This window comes from Entelurus aequoreus, linkage group LG01 (genome assembly GCF_033978785.1).
Source record: "Entelurus aequoreus isolate RoL-2023_Sb linkage group LG01, RoL_Eaeq_v1.1, whole genome shotgun sequence".
In the NCBI taxonomy this organism is placed as follows: domain Eukaryota; kingdom Metazoa; phylum Chordata; class Actinopteri; order Syngnathiformes; family Syngnathidae; genus Entelurus; species Entelurus aequoreus.
The window spans coordinates 80,404,721-80,428,057 of NC_084731.1; the positions used below are offsets into that span (position 1 = coordinate 80,404,721).

At 39.5% G+C, this 23,337-nt stretch overlaps 1 protein-coding gene across 4 annotated transcripts in view; it reads right to left on the minus strand.

The window, feature by feature from the left end:
- The window catches only part of LOC133657807 (gamma-aminobutyric acid receptor subunit gamma-3-like), a 244,370-nt gene that overhangs the window by 146,644 nt on the left and 74,389 nt on the right, over positions 1-23,337 (minus strand). For all 4 annotated transcript variants that reach the window (XM_062059572.1, XM_062059577.1, XM_062059587.1 and 1 more), the window contains exon 3: positions 8,735-8,802. In XM_062059572.1, coding sequence (XP_061915556.1) covers positions 8,735-8,802 — 68 coding nt within the window. The remainder of the gene's footprint in view (positions 1-8,734; positions 8,803-23,337) is intronic.

A 23,337-nucleotide genomic window follows, 5' to 3' on the forward strand; every position in this document is an offset into this window, starting at 1 on the left:
AAGTCAAGATGATTGTGTCATTATTACATTATCGGGCACAATGAAATCTTGGTTAGGTCTTTGTTAATTATAGACTACATGGTGCGTGACTTATTTGATATGTAAATTGGATAATAATAATAATAATAACAATACAAATATAGAAAAAAATACCGGCAGGGGGCAGCGGTGGTAAAGTTTAGATCCATGAAGGAAAGAAGAAAGTGAATGAATGTTTATAACTGAATACATTTACATATGCATAAAAATGTGTTTTCTTTTGTTCAATTTTTTTTAATAAATTAAGTAGTGTTTATGACAACCTTTTTCCAAAAAACAATATAGAATGTGAGATATAACAGGATAATGCATTGTTTTCAAAACAATGTGTCGTGTCTGTGTTTACTAAAAACTAGACATCATGGCGGAGCCGAAGTCGAGTTTCTTAACGTGGAGATATTCTCACTACTTTTCTTTTGTCGAGTACAAAGAAAATAACATTTTAGTTAGATGTAAATTGAGTCTTGGATCAAAGATCCCATCTACTGCCCAAAACAGCAATTCAGATCTGCTGGAACACCTACAAGAGCAACATGCTTCGATGAAGCTAGTAAAGAGAGAGACAGACTCTGATGCCACTTCACCTCTACCTCCACCACCACCTCAGCAACAGCAGCTGGATTTTAACGGAGGGACTGCTAGCCAGGACAACATTGATAGAGCCATTGCAGCGTATGTGCTAGAAGACATGCATCCTATTTCTACAGTGGAGTCACCCGCTTTCAGGCAGTTAATTAGCATGATACCGACATCAAACAGCAAATTGCACGGAGAACATTTTCCACGTACCTGAACACAGTGGACAGTGAGTACATAAACATGGAAAGCAAGCTGAAGAAAACACTCCAAACTCTGCCTCTGCTCATCATTCATCACTGAAGGTACACACACTCTGTCAATTGTCTTATATACTCTTTCATTCTAGACTTCTAAAGTGTTTGATTATCACATCACTCTAAATTTATATACCATAAAGTTCACAAACATAAAGAGGGATCCTAGTTGGCCAGGCCAATCTTTCCTTTTCTCTAAACTAAAACTGGGGAAATGCGTAGAGTGTTCTGGGCTTCAGTACAGTGTTGATCTCCTGAAGACATGATTTTATTTCACAATTCCTTGAGAGAAAAAAACACCTGGTTAGGCGTGTGTATAGCACAGGGGTCGGCAACCTTTACCACTCAAAGAGCCATTTTGGCAAGTTTCACAAATTAAAGAAAGTAATGGGAGCCACAAAAAAAAATTTTAAATTTAAAATGAAAAACACCGCATACAAAGCTTAAACGCTTTGTGCTATGTTAACTAGGGGTCTCCGACACACGCACCGGCACGCACTTTAATGTGGAAATTTGATGTTAGTGCAGCCCGCGAGTTTTGAATGAATGGCGCTTGATAGCGTCATACTTGCCAACCCTCTCATTTTTCCCGGGAGACTCCCGAATATCAGAGCGTGATGACACTGAATTTGGCGCCCTCTACAGTCTGCCCTAACAGCGTACCTGCTCAACCACACGTAGAATGCAATTTCAGCTTGCTCACGTAAGTGACAGCAAGGCGTACTAACTCAGCAGCCACACATCTTACACTGACGGTACCAATACCCAGAATCCCATGCAGCCCTAACTCTTCCGCTCAACCAACGCACGGAGAGGGGTGGGGGGTTGATGTGTGGGGGGGATTTGGTGGTAGCGGGGGTGTATAATGTAGACCGGAAGAGTTAGGGCTGCATGGGATTATGGGTAATGGTTGTGTTGTGTTTATGTTGTGTTACGGTGGGATGTTCTCCAGAAATGTGTTTTTCATTCTTTTTTGGTGTGGGTTCACAGTGTGGCGCATATTTGTTACGTAACAATGTTAAAGTTGTTTGATACGGCTACCGTCAGTGTAAGCTGTGTGGCTGATGACTAAGTATGCTTTACTGTCTCCTGTGTGTGCAAGTAAAAACAACATGCAACATGTGGCTGGACTGGCATGCTGTATGTAAATGCTATAGAGGACAATTACTGTAGTGCAATCAGGGCACGCCCTTTATTTAGTAATTAGAGTGTAAATAGGATTATTTTTTCCCTGGGAGTAATCTATGAGGGACACTGAGATCCATAAATCTCCTGGGAAAATCGGGGGGGTCGGCATGTATGTAGCTGAGCCGCATCAGAGTGGTCAAGGAGCCGCATGCGGGTCCGGAGCCGCGGGTTGCCGACCCCTGGTATAGCAGTATGTGTGCTGTATATAGTGACATGACATATAATCATGTCATGTGTGCCTTTCTTGGGTGAAGCCAGGTTTGTAGCTATGTTGTTATTAGGCTGTTTGTTACTTATGTATGTTATGTTGCAGCTATTTCAAATAGTTTTGTCAATTTGTTCTGGCCCAAAATAAATTGTCCCTTTGAAACATATCTTTGTCTTTGTGTGTTGTATGTAGACCACATTGCTTAGCAGAGTTCAGTGATGCAAATGCATGTCAAGTTGATCAACAGATTGTATTATTCTCCAGTGCAATAACAGTACTGAAATGAAGGCTAAAAAGGCATTAATGTGAGCCTTTAAAAAAAGAAAAAAAAGAACTAAATAGTTACTTTTCACAGTAACGCATTACTTTTTGGTGTAAGTAACTGAGTTAGTAACTGAGTTACTTTTGAAATAGAGTAACTGGTAACTGTAACTAGTTACTGGTTTTCAGTAATTAACCCAACACTGGTGTCTGTTTTAGTTATTTGAAAATATATGTTCGGTCACTGTGTGTATAAGAACTACTTGAGCACATTCAACAATTACCGCAATAATAATAACCGGGATAATTTAGGTCACGATAACCAGAATATGATATGTTTATATCAGTACATCCCCAATAGATATTCATAAATAATGATCTGTTATTGGGAGCAGTCTTGAGAAACAGGTTATTACCGGTAGTTTGGGTTTGGGCTTGACAAAAAAATAAAATGTGCATTGCTAATATTAAAGCAATATTAATAACAAGACCGTCATTAAAAAGTAATGTATCAGATTGTCAACAGGGAGTAAGCAAAGAAAGTCGCACATTTGCCGTAAACAAAGCATGACATTTAACACACGACATACGACCTTTCCCAAATGTTTATTCTCTGCTCTTGGCCGTCAATTGATTGATGAGTTTAGTAAATGGAGACGCAAACAACGCAGGGAGGCTGGAAGATTGGCCAACACCACAATGCAGCCTCAATGAGTTGTCAGTATAATTGCTGAACCCCCCCTGCAGGATTCCGTTTAGAATAATGACCAGTTGGCCAGCCATTATTCTTTCGCTGTTCAAATTATGGCATTGTGGGAAACCAATAAACAGTGTGTTTCTTGTGCAGCTTTGTTTCCATTAAGTCTGTTTATTTTTCAGATAGAAGAACAACTATTTATCATGCAGGTAAATTAACCGATGACTCGAGTGACGACGAGCTTCGCAATATCAATTAAAGAAACCGCGCTTCCCTTGTTGGCTTTTCATTAGTTGTTCTTTGTGCTGTGAACCACCTTAATCAATACCACTGTAAGTCGCAAACTGACTCATTGCACTTGAGGAGAAAACCTAAAATACCTCAGCAAAATGAAAACTGTAGTATTTGAGGGATAGTGAACACAGTAAGAGTGTCTCGATTCCTGCAGTGACAATTAAGTTAAGTTGAAGTTAAAGTACCAATGATTGTCACACACACTGGTGAAATTATTCAGAATCGATTCAACATGATTGTCGATTCAAAGTGATTCTCAAAATGAATTATTTGTAGGGTTGTTAAACCGACGCGACCGGATACCCGGTTTAAAAGGTGGCCCGTTCGGTTGTACCGGTTACAGCCCCCTCAATCGATAAGGTTCAGTTGTGAATCTTTAGGTTAATCGAGTGTAGAAACATAAACCGGTTATCCCCCCCTAACTAAAAAAATCAGTTGACGGTTTTTGTCTTTAAAACGACTTGAGAGCCAGGGTTGTACGTGAAAAGAGTCACATGCTTGTTATGTTACTTACGTAGACGCATGGAGACCAGCTATCAGTAGACAGCTTATCTTTAAAACAACGCGAGAGTCACGGCTGCCCGCCAAATAATTAAATGTAAATGGTAAATGGGTTTTACTTGTGGCCCTGCGATGAGGTGGCGACTTGTCCAGGGTGTACCCCGCCTTCCGACCGAATGCAGCTGAGATAGGCTCCAGCACCCCCCAAGACCCCAAAAGGGACAAGCGGTAGAAAATGGATGGATGGATGGGGTTTTACTTGTATAGCGCTTTTCTACCTACAAGGTACTCAAAGCGCTTTGACACCAATTCCACATTCACCCATTCACACACACATTCACACACTGATGGTGGGAGCTGCCATGCAAGGCCCTAACCACGAGCCATCAGGAGCAAGGGTGAAGTGTCTTTCTCAAGGACACAACGGATGCGACTTGGTTGGTAGAAGCTGGGGATCGAACCAGGAACCCTCAGGTTGCTGGCACGGCCATTCTCCCAACCACGGCACGCCATCCCCACATTACCCACAAGATACGCAACATCAACATCCATGCTGTGCCGTCCGTCAATATTCTAACATCCAACGTAATGGCGGCTCAGGGAGATTCCCACTTTGTCCTCCTTTATTTCACAAAATGCAACATTCTCATACAAATGGCTCAAACCTGTGTCTCTTTCCCGGCAACTATCCTTTCCCCTTTCAATTCCACAACACATGTCACTTCCCATCCTTGTCAAGCCCTCCAGTCAAGCCATTAACTTGATTCGTGGAAAAACAAAAATATTTAATATGTGTTTGCCTTTTTACTTTATTTAACATATCGTGTAATATATGTTGTGTTTTAAAAATGAGAAAATACTGGAAGCATGTCACTTTTATAGAAAGTACTTTGTTTATATTTAAAGATTAATGTTCCTACAGGTGGAACAGGGATTAGTGCATGTGCCTCACAATACGGAGGTCCTGAGTTCAATCCCGGGCTCGGGATCTTTCTGTGTGGAGTTTGCATGTTCTCCCCGTGACTGCGTGGGTTACCTCTGGGGCGATGAGGTGGCGACTTGTCCAGGGTGTACCCCGCCTTCCGCCCGAATGCAGCTGAGATAGGCTCCAGCACCCCCCGCGAACCCGAAAGGGACAAGCAGTAGAAAATGGATGGATGGATGGATGTTCCAAGAGGTGTTCTCATTCATCAGGTTATTGTTGTTCTCATTGCTTTCAACTGATTAGTTGTCTTCGTAGACGTTTGGCCTCTAATCCGAGTAGTTTTCATCAGGTGATGCTCATAGACTTAGCTTGGACAGATCGAGTCTGAGCGCTTGGTGCCAAAGTCTTAACTATTTATTCCGTATGTATTTATTCTGTATGCACAGAAAGGTATGTTTGTGTTTTTCTGTGGCGCAAAAAAGAATGTGCTCTTTAACAAATGTTAACCATAGAATCAAATTGTTTCGTTTTACAAATCGCAAATCAAACATCAAAGATTTATTTGGTATAATAATTATATGAAACTTTTTCAAAACAGATTACAGGTTAGAAAAGCTCCTTCTGGTTTCATGGACATGACCTAAAGAAGTCTTTAAAAATGTATATTTGTTAAAAACATGTATGTATTTTTTAATCGATTTAGAATCGGGATGAATAAGAATGAATAAGAATCGCGATTCGGATGTTAATCAATTTTTTGTGCACCCCTAGTTCCGTATTTTCCGGTTTATAGAGCGCATCAGGATATAAGCCGCACTCACAAAATTTTATAAGAAAAACATTTTCCATTCATTAGCCGTACTGGACTATAGGGCTGGGCGATATATCGATATACTCGATATATTGCGGGTTTGTCTCTGTGTGATATAGAAAATGACTATATCGAGATATTCGAGTATACATTCTCACGCAGTTGCTTTTAGCTGCGGGCATTACACTACAGGCTCTTATCCCACTCTTTTTTGTCTGTCCTTCTCACAGACAGCAAGCGCACCTTCTTACATACGTCACATACGTATACGCCCTCGCCGAACAGAGAGGTAGCAGCGTGGGTAACGTTAGCTGTGATGCTAGCGGAGTGGTGCGAGCGGTAATACGAGAGAAAGAAGGTGCGAATCTGGTAACAAATGAAGGAATAATTAATTCCCAAGAAAAACAGCAGGGGGTCCATCGTCTGGCGGTGGTTTGACTTCAAGTGGGAATATGTCGAACAGACAACCGTAATTTGTCAAGTGTGGGGAAAAAACATTGCTACAAAAAGTAGCATTACTACTAATATGTAGCATCATTTGAAAAGTCACCTGCTAGAGAATGAAGAGTGCTTACTCCACATGTCAACATCTTCGTTTGGTGCCACACGCCCACACCATCAAAATGCCGAGGCAAACATTTCCAGATCAACACCGTATGAAAAAAAAAGTCAACAACAAAAGGAGATAACGTCCGCAGGAACCTACCACATAGCGAAGGACATACACTATTTGATTTCCTATTATGCAGCTCATTTTTATTTGACAGTTATTGAAATATCTTGTGTGACATCATGCACAAAAGTGCACTTTATTTGTTTTAAACTATTGTAGTGGCGTTCTGTACAAAAAGTGCACTTTAATTTAGTGTTGTTATATGTCATCTTCAATGTTCCCTCTAATCTTTCATGTGTGTGAGCAAACGCACAAACACCCTGAGCATTCAGTGGAATACAGACGTGCACACTGTGGTCATACCAGCAGCACATTTGTCTCAAACCTGACATAACAATTTAAATGTCTTATTATTATAATCAAGTGACTAGTCAATTTCAAGAGATTCTTTTCTAATATATGTGATTTGACCCATTTAGATTTAGTTTTTTTTTAATCAGCTATGCACTATAGTATTTTATGCCTGGGTGGGGGTCCTGCTTTGGAAAGATTGTGTACCCCTTTTAGAGATCAAATTTAGTAACCCTTAAAACATTCACATGTTGCATGAGACGAAGTGTTTATTAACTTTCTGTCCGTAAAATAAATATGTTTATTAGCAATTATGTAGTCCTGTAACATCATATCATGATTGATATCCAAAAAATAACATTCTTAACAAATGACAGTAGAATAAACACACTGATTGAGGAGTCATAGTAAAACGACCTGAAATTTACACTTTACGTGTAGTGTTGGAATTGTCCAACTTTCTGTGTGGCCATAAACGCACCAGTGGCTAATTGTCATAGTGTATGTGTTGGTGCAGGTGAGAGAGAGAACAATCGGCTGCTGTTGATATAACAGATGACAAAGAGTTGCTTTTGGCTTGGTTTGTACAGTAAACAACGACCAGTTTGGCTAGATAAAAGTATTTTACACATTGTTTTGGTGTGGTTATGGCCGACAAACAATTTCGCTAAATAAAGGGACCGATGGAATTCCTGTCCTCCTTTAAGTGTCTCCACTCTCCACAGATGTTACAATAATTTAAGTGTTGACAAACATTCTTTTATCTGTTGTGGCCGCCTTTCGTCACCTGTTACTCACAGTTGCATTGCAAAATCATACAAAACAAACTATTTGTTTATTTTGTTTAGAGTGGGATTTGGCTTTTTGCGCGGCATAGATTTGCTGTGCGCAGAGGACGTGTGAGCAGTGCGCAATTGCGCAGGTGCGCACCTTAGAGGGAACGTTGGTCATCTTAGTGACATCATGCACAAAAGTGCCCTAATAGCTTGTTTTAAAATGACTGACAATTTTGCACTTTCTGTTTTGGAAATGACATGAATGTTTGTGTCGCTGCTTAATAACTGTTTAATAAATACAGTGTTGGTCAATTGACTTAGTTGTGATTTCCCTCTCTGCATGAAAGTTTAAAATGAGCATATATTAATGCAGTATGAACAAAGAATGTTTTAATGTAGACACATAGAATCATCATACTGCTGTGATTATATGCATCAAGTGTTCATTCAAGGCTAAGGCAAAATATAGAGATATATATCGTGTATCGCGATATGGCCTAAAAATATTGAGATATTAAAAAAAGGCCATATCGCCCAGCCCTATTAAACTATAAGCCACAGATTTATACTGTATGTTGTGAATTGAGTTATTTACACAGAAATATTCTGTAAATGTTTCAAACAAAACAGAAGTCATCGTCATGGACCCATTAGTTGCGGAAGCTAGCTCTCCAATCAGCTAAACAGACTCAATAACTCTACAGTGAAAGAGACTCGAGCCATCATATTAGCTAATGCTAATAACACTAACTTTATAACGTTACGATAGCACGTACAAATATGCACGAAAACACTCCTAAACGCATCAAACATGGGACAGTTTAGTAAGTATAAACGGTTTTAGTTGTATTGTAAAACTTAAACGCTGCTTGGAGTGATGAATGAAGAATCCATACGAGTCAAAAAGCTATGGACAACTAGAAGACTGAACGGCACTCCGGTTGGAATTTACTACCCGTAAATGGGAGACCTACAGTAAGCGAACTCGTCCAAAAGATGGCGCCATAGCACAAACAATAAAACACTTCCGAGGTGTACTTGCTTGTTTTTTTAAAACTATTTTCATTATGGCTGTTATAGAAACATCCATAAATGAGCTGCACCGTCTAATAAGCCGCAGGGTTCAAAGTGTAAGAAAAATAGTGGCTTATAGTTCGGAATTTACGGTAAATAGCACCGTTTTGTGAACAGACTCAAATGGCAGTGAGAGGAACAGAAACTAGACGCTTGAACTCACCATATCCATGGATGACACTGGCCCAATGCTGTTGACATAGATGCCCACATCCACCACTGTCGGCTTCACTGAAAGAGGTAACAAGGGCAAAGAGTTGAATCCAAAAACTGTGAAGTGCATGTAGTAAATATACAACATGTGACATTGCTACCAGCCATTCTTGTGTACATCATGTGCGCACTTGCACCTGCATTGTAAAAGATTGGAACCATCGAATGTTTAAAAATGTTAAAAAATGTGGATTGTGTCTGGAAAACTTCAAAAGGTAGAAGACTATAGGGATGTTACGATCAAGGTTAAATAATGGCGATTCCGATATTGATCAATCCATGATCAATCCATGGTCAATACCGACCACAGCTATAAACTAGGACTGTCATAGTTAACTCATGTGATTAATCACAAAAAATGATCGCATTAATCATGAACACACATCATGCAATTTATTTTGACCGTAAAAGCTGTTTTACTTTAACGGCCATGTGATTGATTGATTGATTGAAACTTTTATTAGTAGATTGTACATATTCCGTACAATTGACCACTAAATGGTAACACCCGAATAAGTTTTTCAACTTGTTAATCAATTCCTGGTACAAATATATACTATCATCATAATACAGTCATCACACAAGTTAAACATCAGAGTATATACATTGAATTATTTACATTTACAATCCGGGGGGGGGGGGGGTAGGTTGGGTTGCTATCAGCATACTTCAGTCATCAACAATTATATCATCTGAGAAATGGACATTGTAACAGTGTAGGTCTCACTTGGTAGGATATGTACAGCGAACGGTGACCATAGTGAGCTCAGAAAGCATAAGAACAAGTATATACATTTGATTATTTACAATCCGGGGAGGTGGGATGTGGTGGGGGGAGGGGGTTAGGCTAGGGTTGTAGCTGCCTGGAGGTGTTCATTTAGTGAGGTTTTGAAGGAGGATAGAGATGCACTTTCTTTTACACCTGTTGGGAGTGCATTCCATATGGATGTGGCATAGAAGGAGAATGAGTTAAGACCTTTGTTAGATCGGAATCTGGGTTTGACGTGGTTTGTGGAGCTCCCCCTGGTGTTGTGGTGATGGCGGTCATTTACGTTCTGGAAGTAGTTTGATCAGATCAATGCTTACGTCAGCACAAATATGAGTGAGGAGACTGGAGTTTGACACATTTCAAAGAACTTGAATTATATTTATATAGCACTTTTCTCTAGTGACTCAAAGCACTTTACACAGTGAAAGCCATTATCTGAGTTACATTTAAACCAGTGTGGATGGCACTTTATGTGTCTTGCCCAAGGACACAACGGCAGTGACTAGAATGGCAAAAGCGGGGATCGAACCTGCAACCCTCAAGTTGCTGGCCAGCTGCTCTACCAACAGGGCTACTTTAGGTAAAACTGTTACAAAGTTAGGTGCAACTAAACGACACGCATTCAAGTAAAATAGTTGAAAACCTTCCTGGATGACATTCTGACAGTAAAACTGCATCTGTGTACAAATATATTCTCGAGCAAATTTTAATTATGCGAGCATGTGATTTAATTATGATAAATCCAAATTACAAAATGTACTTAATCTGACTTAAATAAATAATCATATGACAGCCCTAATACAAACTCGGTGTGATTTATTTATGCTGGCTTCCATTATCATTATCAACACCGTATTTAAACTAGTTCCTTATTCTCTTCTATATTTCATTCTTTGGAGAAAAACTAAGTCAATAGTACACAACAACAAAAGCAACAACTATTGCATTTAAATCCTTTGTTTTTCCCCCACTCAAAGTCCTCCTGTGTCCAGGGAATTGTTCCCTTATTTGTAAACATGAACAAAGATGACAAAACATGTTTTTGTAAGAGGAGAACTCTCTGGAGTCCCTCTAGCATCGATCATGTTCTGATACTACCCTTGGTATCGACACTACCGATTTATGGATTGAGCAGTCGTCCTATTATGAGTACGCTGTAACAGCACCATTATGTTGTCCTACATTTTATTAATCTACTTGTTAATTTCCTATTAATAACTGCGTACTTCCTGCTGTAACGCACTTCCATCTTTACTAAGCAAGTTTGTTGTTTTGATTGATTGAGACTTTTATTAGTAGATTGCACAGTAAAAAAGTTTATCAGTTTGAACATCAAATATGTTGTCTTTGTAGCATATTCAACTGAATATGGGTTGAAAATGATTTGCAAATCATTGTATTCCGTTTATATTTACATCTAACACAATTTCCCAACTCATATGGAAACAGGGTTTGTAGAAACAGTCTCCATGCCTAAGTGCTTGATTTTATACACCAAGTGATAAGGACACCTGATTGTCATCATTTGGATGGGTGGCCAAATACTTTTGGCAATATAGTGTATGTGCGGCTAATATATGTAAAAATGTTTCTTCTAAAATGTGATGGCTGCAGCTTAAATACCGGTGCGCTCTGTAGTCCGGAAATTGCTGTATTTACATGATTCTTCATGGAAAAGGTGCTTCAGGTTTCATAGGATTCGGTGTTTGTCGTACCATTTCAAACGGATTACTGCACTAACAAAAACCGAGGTAACACTATGTTTGTACAATCCAGTAATAATTTTACATACACCTAGAACAGGGGTGGGCAATTAATTTTTACCGTGGGCCGCATGAGCAACCCGAGCACTGCTGGAGGGCCACATCGACAATATTTCAATTAAATTTTGCTCAATATTATTTTTGATATATACCGTAAGATAAATAATAATAATAATAATAATATTAATAATAATTAATAATAATAGTAATACTTCAACAAAGTGTGTGTAACAGCATTCCATGACTAATATAAATACATTAACATTAATAATAAATGACAGTAAAATAAGCACACGTATGACTGAGGAGTCATAGTGTAACTTTGTGTGGTGTTTGAGTTGTCCGACTTTTTGTGTGGCCATAAACGCACCAGTGGTTTAGTGCTATGCGTGTTGGTGACAGATGACAAGTTGGTTTTGGCCTGGTTTGTACGGCAGAAAATGACTAGTTTTTCGAGATAGAAGTGTTTTACTCATGTTTTTGGTGTGGTTATGTCCGAATATAAACAGTTTTGCTCAATAAAGTGATCGATATAATTCCTGTCCTCGAAGCATCTCGATAGACGTTACAATAATTGAACGGTGTTCAATTGAATGGTGTTGACGAACACCGTTAGGGCCGCTTGTTGTCACTGTCACTCAAAGTTGTATTGCAAAATTACATAGAATAAATATGTTTATTTTGTTTAGAAGTCAGATGGGATTTGATTTGGTGCGCGGCATATATTTGATGCGCGCAGCAGACGCTTGAGCAGTGCGCAATTGCGCAGGCACGCACCTTAGAGGGAACGTTGCTTTGCAGTCCATGTCTTGTTGAAAACACGCCATTCTTCATCAACTTTTCTCTTTTTAGCGTCTCGGGTGTAAACTGCGCATCACTTGTCGCTGCATGTGCACCTTCACTCGGAGGTTACACACGGACACACGCTCATAAATGATACTTTTCAAAATAAAAGCAGCACACTTGTATTGCGCGCACGACATAGATGTTTTTTCAACTTTATTTTGTAATTAATGATTGCAGCTGTTCACATTCACTCACAATCACGCACACGCATACGTCCACACGGAAGTAATACAAATAACGATTTTCAAAACAAAAGCAGCACCGTTGTATTGCACACTCGACATAGACACTTTTAAAAATGTATTTTGTTATTTATAATTGGCCTCACGCGGGCCGGACAGGGACGCACAAAGGGCCGGATGCGGCCCGCGGGCCGCAGAATGCCCAGGTCTGACCTAGAATGTTGTATTTTTTTGAAGAAAGGGGCATGTCGTTGCCGAGTACTTGACCCTCTTCATTTGTATCAATCCAGGGATATCTTTCGCGTTGAATCAAACATTAAGTAAGTTAAAGTTAAAGTACCAATGATTGTCACACACACACTAGGTGTGGTGAAATTTGTCCTCTGCATTTGACCCATCCCCTTGATCTGTTTGGTATTTGGTGGTGAAAGCAACAAGGATGCTTTGACACTGCAGTGGAATCAATTAAGAAAAGCAAACAGCTTGCATGTAACCTAATGATGCGACAACTTTTTAATTAATCCACGACCCGTGTTATATTCATTTCAGCTCTTCGTCGTGCTTCAATCATTTCTTGAGTTTAGTAATATGACAATAATGTGCAAAACTGAACAAATCTAGTCCATGTTATTTTGCTTCCCAACCAAATCCAGGGACACCAAGACGGTGGCGTGGATGTGTGCGGATCAGTGCGTGGTGTCCCAGAGGACCTGCTGTGCTGGGCCACTGATGCACACAGTTGGGTTGGTGGAAGCCTGCTGGGATGCGTTGGTTGCATTCCAGTAACGTGTCACGCTCCACCAGCTGTCCAATTAGGGACAACAATCCTCTTGCGAAAATAACTTTGCTGGATGTCCACTTTACCTTTTGACTCACGCCCACAAATGTCTTTTTTCCAGACACATTTCACCCAAAGATAGTAATATGTACAAGTCTGCTGGTAAAAATAGATGTTTTGGTTCATGGTTCGTGGCTTTAGAGCTGGGGTGGGTGCCCAAACTTTTTCCACTGAGGGCCACAGACTGATTTACGGTAGAAATTTAGTGTGATTGTTGAAGAGCCAAAACCCAACTGAAATGCTAATGTTAGCATGCTTTGATTGATTGAGATGTGTATTAGTAGATTGCACAGTACAGTACATATTCCGTACAATTGACCACTAAATGGTAACACCCGAATAAGTTTTTCAACTTGTTTAAGATGGGGTCCACGTTAATCAATTCATAGTAAAATGCTGGCTAGATAACGTCAAGTAACCAAAAATATGAGCAAAATTAGCTTTAAAAAAGCTAGCATGCTAACAGTACTATGCGAACAATAGCATGCTTACTACAGTTAACAGTGAAATACCAGATTATATGATGTTGAGATGTATACCTGTGACTAAAAAAATATAGCATGCTAATGTCAGCATGCTAAAATGCTAACTGTAACGAGTACCAAATTATTATACTCTGAGGTCCGTACATGAAAAATTTCTTTAAATGCTAGCCTGGTAACTTTAGCATGCACCAAGTACCAATGTATGAGGCGTATACCTAAAAAATTAGCTAAAAAAAAAAAAAGCTAGCATGCTAGCAGGTGTCATTCGTCAAGTAACACAAAAATTGACACTGAGGTGTATACCTGTGTTATGGATAAAACATATTCACATGGTGGCTTTAGAACAGGGGTGTCCAAACTGTGTCCACTGAGGGCCACAAACGGACAAATCAAAGGATGCAGGGGTCATTTTGGTAGTTTTCACCTTTAAAACTAGAACAATTTATACATTTATTTTCACTAGAAAATGCAATTTATGGTAGAAATTTAGTGTGAATGTTGAAGACTTGACACTGAACTGTAATGCTAACGTTAGCATGCTGGCGAGATAGCGTCAAGTTACTAAAAATTTAGTAAAATGAGCTTCAAAGAAAGCTAGCGTGCTAACAGTACTATGCTAATAATAACAACATGTTTACTACAGTCAACAGTGAAATACCAGATTATATGATGTTGAGATGTATACCTGCTTAAATAGCTAAAAAAAATCTAGCATGCTAATGTCAGCGTGCTAAAATGCTAACTGTAACAAGTACCAAATTATTATACTCTGGTACTTGGTGCATGCTAACGTTACGGACCTCAATGTATGACTAAGGTGTATACCTACAAAATTAGCTAAAAAAAGGAAAAAGCTAGCATGCTCGCAGGATTAACCAAAAATTGACACTGAGGCGTATACCTGTGTTATGGGTAATATTTAGTCACATGGTGGCTTTAGAGCAGTGGTGTCCAAACTGTGTCCACTGAGGGCCACAAACGGACAAATGAAAGGATGCAGGGGGTAATTTTGGTAGTTTTCACCTTTAAAACCAGTACAATTTATACATTTATTTTCAGAGAAGTACAAAATGCAATTTATGGTAGAAATTTAGTGCGAATGTTGAAGACTTGACGCTGAACTGAAATGCGTTTGCATGCTGGCGAGATAGCGTCAAGAAACTACAAATGTAGTAAAATGAGCTTCAAAAAAAGCTAGCATGCTAACAGTACTATGCTAATAATAACATGTTTACTACAGTCAACAGTGAAATACCAGATTATATGATGTTGAGATGTACCGTATTTTTCGGACTATGAGTCGCTCCGGAGTATAAGTCGCGTTTATATTGTAGCGTCCCAGAAGAGTTGGTGCTGCAGGGAATTCTGGGAATTTGTTCTGTAGTATTTATGTTGTGTTGCGGTGCAAATAATCTCCCAAAATGTGTTTGTCTTTGTTGTTTAGTGAGGTCTCACTGTATGGCACATGTTTATGACAGTGTTGGCGTTGTTCATATGGGCACCCTTAGTGTGACATGTATGGCTGTTGACTAAGTATGCTCTTCATTCATATTTGTGTAGTGTGTTTACAGTAAATATCAGCGATTTAATAGTCCACGATCGAAGCGTGTGAGTTCTTGACTTAACTCTGGTAACCATGGACCAGCTTTAACACAGCCAATGGTATCTATTCGGTATTATGGCTTCACCTTTATCTTTAGTTATTTAGTCAATATTCGTCCGTACTCCCTTTTCTGTCTAAAACTGTGTCTGCTGTAAGTACTCCGTGATTGTTCACTTGCTCGTCTGCGTTACACTACGACATGTGGGGGACCGGTACTTTTTAGGGGCGGTATAGTACCGAATATAATTCATTGGTATTGCGGTACTATACTAATACCGGTATACCGTACAACCCTAATCAATGCATAATACTAGAGTGCTGTAATTTTTATTGAATCAGTTTTCGGACATGTTCGGTTTTCTTCCACCCTTTTGGACACCGACACAAATGCAGTAGTCTCCATGAGACAGCCGGCGTTCCCGTTGGCGCCCTGCTGGCCTCTGCCACACTCTTTAACCTTCATGGGAACACAATTACCCAGCAATATGCCCCCATTCAGACTCACAATCAAATCTCTATTGTCCAAATCTGCCACCCAAAGGCCTTAGTTTCAAATGATTGAATCATACATGAAACATTTATTACTCGAGCCGGAAGGCAAAATATATATATATATATATATATATCACATTGTGGTCATGCTGTCTGCAGTTCATTACCACCTTAATACTATTCTGCATCCTTTGAGGTACTTTGCGAAGCCGTTCAGGAAAGACGCTATTATGTCTCTCTTTCATTGCAGCTAAAGAGGCAACTTTTAAGCGAGAAGAAAGTACCAACATGATCCGAGCGGCATGGATCAAACCACCTCTACTAATGGGAGAAACACATCCTCCGAGGCCAGGTGAATTCATCACCCTCCTCCTCCTCCTAATCTTGCATTTCAGAGGGGAATAAGCCCCGTCTGTATTACTTCTTCTTCTTCTCGATCGGGAAGAAAGAGCTTTTTTGCCGGCTCGGCCCGAGACAAACGTATTACACAAAGGGTTGTACGGTATACCGGTACTAGTGTAGTATAGCAGTACTAATGAATCAAAAATTGTACTATACTCTGTTTGAAAAGTACCGGTTCGCCATATTTATTTTTGTTACAGGCATGACGGCGTGTCGTCATCGTCACATCGTGACATTGCTGGTTTTACGAGCAGAGGAGCATGTTTGGCAACGCACAATCACGGAGTACTTACAAGCAGACACAGTGTGTAGACAGAAAAGGGAGAATGGAAGCCTTTTGGCCTAAAAACTAACGATAAAGGTGAAGTTATAACACTAAAACGCTCACAGGAAGAGGTGCTTTAAGACATTGCTAGCTAGCTAGCGGCTAACATCCATCCGCAGTAGGCAGTGTTTTAGCTACTTCTATATCACTAATCCTCGCGACAAATAAAGTATGTTTTTTACAAGTATCACTGTAGGACGAGGAATAGCTAAAAATGCTTCACTACACACCGTAGCTCACCGGTGTCACAATGTAAACAAATGCCATGGGTGGATCTACACCTGACATCCACTGTAATGATATCAAGTACAAGAGCGTTTTGAGTCGATACTACTATGAATATCTTTTTTCTTTAAGTCATATTATATTCCTAAACTTCGTAAATACGTCCCTGGACACATGAGAACTTACATTATGACCAATGTATGATTCTGTAACTACTTGGTATCGAATCGATACCTAAATTTGTGGTATAATCCAAAAACTAATGTAAAGTATCAAACAGAAAAATTAGTGATTATTACATTAACAGAAGTGTAGATAGAACATGTTAAAAGAGAAAGTAAGCAGATATTAGGAGTAAATGAACAAGTAGATTAATAATTAATTTTCTACCGCTTGTCCTTACTAATGTTGACAAAATAATAGAACGAGAAATGACACAATATGTTACTGCATATGTCAGCAGACTAATTAGGAGGCTTTGCTTGTTTATTTACTACTAAAATCCAAGTTGTCTAGTATGTTCACTATTTTATTTAAGGACAAACTTGTTCTTTGATTGCAATAAGAAACATGTTTAATGTACAGTAAGATTTTTTGTTCAAATAAAGCCAATAATGCCATTTTTATGGTCCCCTTTATTTAGAAAAGTATAAAAAATAGTCTAAATACATTTTGGTACCGTTACCAAAATATTGGTATCGTTACAACACTAATTACACATTGTCAGACTCGCGTGCAAACACACCATCAACGCTGACTATACGGCTCCGGTCTCCGATATCAGCAACCCGGATGTTACCCTACTAGGGGCTGGGCGATGAAAAAATATCAGTATAAATAACCGTAGACATTAATCGATATCGATCAAAAATGGGTTTGATAAAACATTCGATATTTTTCTTCTTTGTCAGAAGAAAGCGGAAGTTGCAAAGCAGAGTTGGTTGCATGTACAAAGGTCCTGACTCACAGGAAACTAAGACGCTAACAGACAATCAGGTAGCAGTATCAACTATCACGTTTGGTTGTGCCATCTTGTTGTCTGGTGGTTGATTCTTTGCATGGAGTGAGGAGAGAAAGTAAAAATGAGGAAATTCTGGATAAACTAAACAGTATGGCAATTTTGGGGGATTTTTTTCACCCAATCCGTAGTCAGACCGATGGGGTCTGTAAATGATGCAAGAGCTCGTCCCTACCAAGACCGGGAATAACACACCACTTTAGCCATGCTCACCCTTTGGAGCACAGTTGTAACTTCCTGGCACTAAACCTGCAGAAAATAGTTCTTCTCAGGTTTCTGTGTTTACATTTTCACACTTTGCACTATTTTCTTACACATTATAAAGCATTACTTACATATTCCTTATTTTTGCTCCTTCATTTTAAGAGGTTTTTGTTAAGTATTCAATGTGATTTTACAATTGTAAAATGATAAAATCATAATGATTTTACAATTGTGGGCAGCACGGTGGGACATGGGGTTAGTGCATGTGCCTCACAATACAAAGGTCCTGAGTAGTCCTGAGTTCAATCCCGGGCTCGGGATCTTTCTGTGTGGAGTTTGCATGTTCTCCCCGTGACTGTGTGGGTTCCCTCCGGGTACTCCGGCTTTCTCCCACCTCCAAAGACATGCACCTGGGGATAGGTTGATTAGAAACACTAAATTGGCTCTAGTGTGTGAATGTGAGTGTGAATGTTGTCTGTCTATATGTGTTTGCCCTGTGATGAGGTGGCGACTTGTCCAGGGTGTACCCCGCCTTCCGCCCGAATGCAGCTGAGATAGGCTCCAGGGACCCCAAAAGTGATAAGCGGTAGAAAATGGATGGATGGATTCAATTTGATTTTACAATTGTGTTTACATCACGTGTTCCTAAACTTTTTGGCCTCAAGGCCCAACTTTTTCACTACAGAAGGGTCCCGGGGCCCACTCAAATATTAGCACTGAGTTTGTAATCTTACTCTTGATTTTAATGGCATTCAATAATTATATCTAACCTACTTAGTTTTAAACCTTGTCAAAATATATGAAACTGTGTTCATCACAAAGATTGTTATTTATTTAACACAAAATTCTTAGGCTTAGGTCAGGCTGATTGAAACAATAAGTGCTAACCAAATCTAATGCATAAGGGACTCAAATAACTGACAAAAAATGTATTTACATACAAATATGTTATGCCAAAATTAACTAAATTAAGAAATTGTCATAATTTTTGCGCTTAAGAAACTTCTATTGCTTTAGCTCCAGGATTTATTCTGTTTGATATTGTCATTACTGCCGCAAGTGGTGGAAAAGTGTATTACAACTGAGTACCACTGCAGCCCATACAGACCACAGCTGAGAAATAAATATTTTCTGGCGCCCAACAATGGCTAAGAAACACTGGGGGGGCGACGCAAAATGTTTTCATCTTCCTAGGCATAAATGAAAATAGTTGAGAAGCACTCCCCTAAGGTAATAATCACATCAACTGCAGCAAATAAACAACATTTCTTATAAATACTATTATCACCGGAGGACAATGCTAAACATGTTACACGGCAAGTCACAGCAAACAGAAGGTATGCTAATCGCTAAACTAGCTGCTATCATTGTACACAGGGAAGGTGAGGGCGGATCGATCCATATACCGGGAGTGTCGATACACAGGGTAGTATCAGTACATAATCAATACTATAGTGATGTCATTTTTATTGAATCAGTTGTCAACTAACCCTTGTGCACGGTGGTACATGGGGTTAGCGCATGTGCCTCACAATACGAAGGTCCTGAGTTCAATCCCTGGCTCGGGATCTTTCTGTGTGGAGTTTGCATGTTCTCCCTGTGACTGCGTGGGTTCCCTCCGGGTAGTCCGGCTTCCTCCCACCTCCACAGACATGCACCTGGGGATAGGTTTATTGGCAACACTAAAAATTGGCCCTAGTGTGTGAATGTGAGCGTGAATGTTGCCTATCTGTGTTGGCCCTCTGATGAGGTGGCGACTTGTCCAGGGTGTACCCCGCCTTCCGCCCGAATGCAGCTGAGATAGGCGACCCCAAAAAGGACAAGCGGTACAAAATGGATAGATGGATGGAGTTTTCAAAATTATGTATTTTTTAGTCTTTTTTGTTAATGTTCACAAACTCAGGGAATAATCCCCTGGATGCGGGAGGACTATGAGGAAAAAAACAAATTATTTAAAAGAGTAGTAGATAGTAGTTTTTACTTTTGTTTAGTGTGCTACTGACTACAAAAGCAAATAAGTAATTTAAAGGCCTACTGAAATGATTTTTTTAAATTTAAACGGGGATAGCAGATCCATTCTATGTGTCATACTTGATCATTTCGCGATATTGCCATATTTTTGCTGAAAGGATTTAGTAGAGAACAACGACGATAAAGATCGCAACTTTTGGTATATGATAAAAAAAAAAGCCTTGCCCCTACCAGAAGTAGCGTGACGACACCGGGGGAAGGACTGCTCATATTTTCCTATTGTTTACACCAGCAGCGAGTGAGATTCGGACCGAGAAAGCGACGATTACCCCATTAATTTGAGCGAGGATGAAAGATTTGTGGATGAGGAACGTTAGAGTGAAGGACTAGATGCAGTGCAAGACATATCTTTTTTCGCTCTGACCGTAACTTAGGTATAAGCTGGCTCATTGGATTCCACACTCTCTCCTTTTTCTATTGTGGATCACGGATTTGTATTTTAAACCACCTCGGATACTATATCCTCTTGAAAATGAGAGTCGAGAACGCGAAATGGACATTCACAGTGACTTTTATCTCCACGACAATACATCGACGAAACACTTTAGCTACGGAGCTAACATGATAGCATCGTGCTTAACTGCATATAGAAACAAAATAAATAAATCCCTGACTGGAAGGATAGACAGAAGATCAACAATACTATTAAACCAGGGACATGTAAATAAACGGTTAATGCTTTCCAGCCTGGTGAAGGTTAACAATGCTGTTGCTAACGACGCCATTGAAGCTAACTTAGCAACCGGACCTCACAGAGCTATGCTAAAATCATTAGCTATCCACCTACGCCAGCCAGCCCTCATCTGCTCATCAACACCCGTGCTCACTTGCGTTCCAGCGATCGACGGTGCGACGAAGGACTTCACCCGATCACAGATGCGGTCGGCGAGACGGAGGAAGTTAAGGTGAGTTCGCCGGCTAACGTGTCTGCTATCCATCTCTTCCTGGTTGTGTTGCTGTAGTCCGCTGCTAATACACCGATCCCACCTACAACTTTCTTCTTTGCAGTCTCCATTGTTCATTAAACACATTGCAAAAGATTCACCAACACAGATGTCCAGAATACTGTGGAATTTTGAGATGAAAACAGAGCTTTTTTGTATTGTATTCAATGGGGTACCAATACTTCGCATCAACTGATTCCGTCACGCGCATACGTCATCATATCTAGACTTTTTCAACCGGAAGTGTGGCAGGAAATTTAAAATTGCAAGTTATAAGTTAACCCGGCCGTATTGGCATGTGTTGCAATGTTAAGATTTCATCATTGATATATAAACTATCAGACTGAGTGGTCAGTAGTAGTGGGTTTCAGTAGGCCTTTAAATAGTGTTTATCGTTACACTTAATAACACTTACCTTTCTTACATTGAAAAATGTACAGTTAATACAGTACAGGCCAAAAGTTTGGACACACCTTCTCTTCATTCAATGCGTTTTCTTTATTTTCATGACTATTTACATTGTAGATTGTCACTGAAGGCATCAAAATTCTGAATGAACACATGTGGAGTTATGTACTTAACAAAAAAAGGTGAAATAACGAAAACATGTTTTATATTTTAGTTTCTTCAAAATAGCCACCCTTTGCTCTGATTACTGTTTGCACACTTTTGGCATTCTCTCGATGAGCTTCAAGCACACCTGTGAAGTGAAAACCATTTCAGGTGACTACCTCTTGAAGCTCATCGAGAGAATGCCAAAAGTGTGCGAAACAGTAATCAGAGCAAAGGGTGGCTATTTTGAAGAAACTAGAATATAAAACATGTTTTCAGTTATTTCACCTTTTTTTGTTAAGTACATAACTCCACATGTGTTCATCCATAGTTTTGATGCCTTCAGTGACAATCTACAATGTAATAGTCATGAAAATAAAGAAAACCCATTGAATAAGTAGAAGGTGTGTCCAAACATTTAGCCTGTACTGTATGTCAAAATTATCAGCCAACCTCACTCATGGATGTTCTGTATCAGAATCAGCAGCATAAAAACCCTGATTATAACACCACTACTATGTATTTACTAAAAGTGTCCACAATCAAAGTATCAGAGCAAAATACAACTTTCTACAACAATGGTTCAACCTCAGAAAACACCATAAAGACCAACATTAGTAGGCCTAAATATTCATAACAAGGCAGAGGTTTTATTTAACAAGTATATCCAATATTTTTGCCACCGTACCATTGCACACAGTTTGAACAGTAACACTGTCTCGAAACGTTATTACGATATTAAGTTAAGTGATTTTTTGGCGTACCCCTAGATGGAGCCTGCGTATCACATCCTGTTGTGGTTAAAGTTGCCAAATGAGAGAATCCTGGGTACAACCAGGACGCGACAAAACATCAATCTGACATATTTTGTAGGTGATAAACTGAGCGACTTTTGCGTGATGAATGGAAGCACTTTGAGGTTTTGTTGTCTTCGTGGGCCGTTATCCAACGAGCACTTGCTATTTGGCTGACATTTGGTCCGACCATGCGCTGAATGGCAATGTGCTTCTCTCACTTGATGTAAGAGACAAAGACAAAGCAGACGATGTGGAGACAGCGTATGACTGAGCAAAGAAGTTGCTCTTTTGAGACATATCACTGAATTCGTGCAGCTTGTGTCAGCCATGAGGATGAGGTTCATGCATCTTTAAAATGGGCTGTTTGCAACCTGCTCAAAGTTTTAAAAAAAATGTAAACAAAAAATATATAACAAGAACACCACCGGCTAGATTATGTTACTATTAATGGTTTAATACAGGGGTGTCAAACTCATTTTAGATCAGGGGCTGCGTGGAGGAAAATCTATTCCCACGTGGGCCAGACGGATAAAATCCCGACATGATAACTTAAAAATAACAACAACAACTTTAGATTTGTTTCTGTTTTACTTTGACCCAAAATAGAACAAGCACATTCTGAAAATGTACATATCACAAATAATCCTCTTAACAAAACACTTCAAGTTAGTTGAAAATTCTGAGAAAAAAATTGGTACAGCTGCAAAAACACCATGAAGAACACAAACTTAGAATTAATCTCAGTGTATCTACAAAGCAATTATTCTTTAAGTCACAGCTCATCTGTGACTGAACAATAAACATAATAAAGCATAAAGAAAAATGCTTCAATGTATCAAGTACCTAATTTGTCTTTTCCACTGTTCACTTTCTTTAAATTTGCACAGAAGACAATTTCCACAGAACTATATCAAGGTGCATATATCATGCAGCATTTCAAGTGGGGTTACTAATTGTTTATTTTACTTCTGTTTGTTTTGCATTGGGTCGAGGGGGAGGAGTCGCAGCCCGCTTTACCATGTACCTCTTGCTTGGTATACTTGCTCGCTTATAAACTATTTACTTGCCTCACAGAAT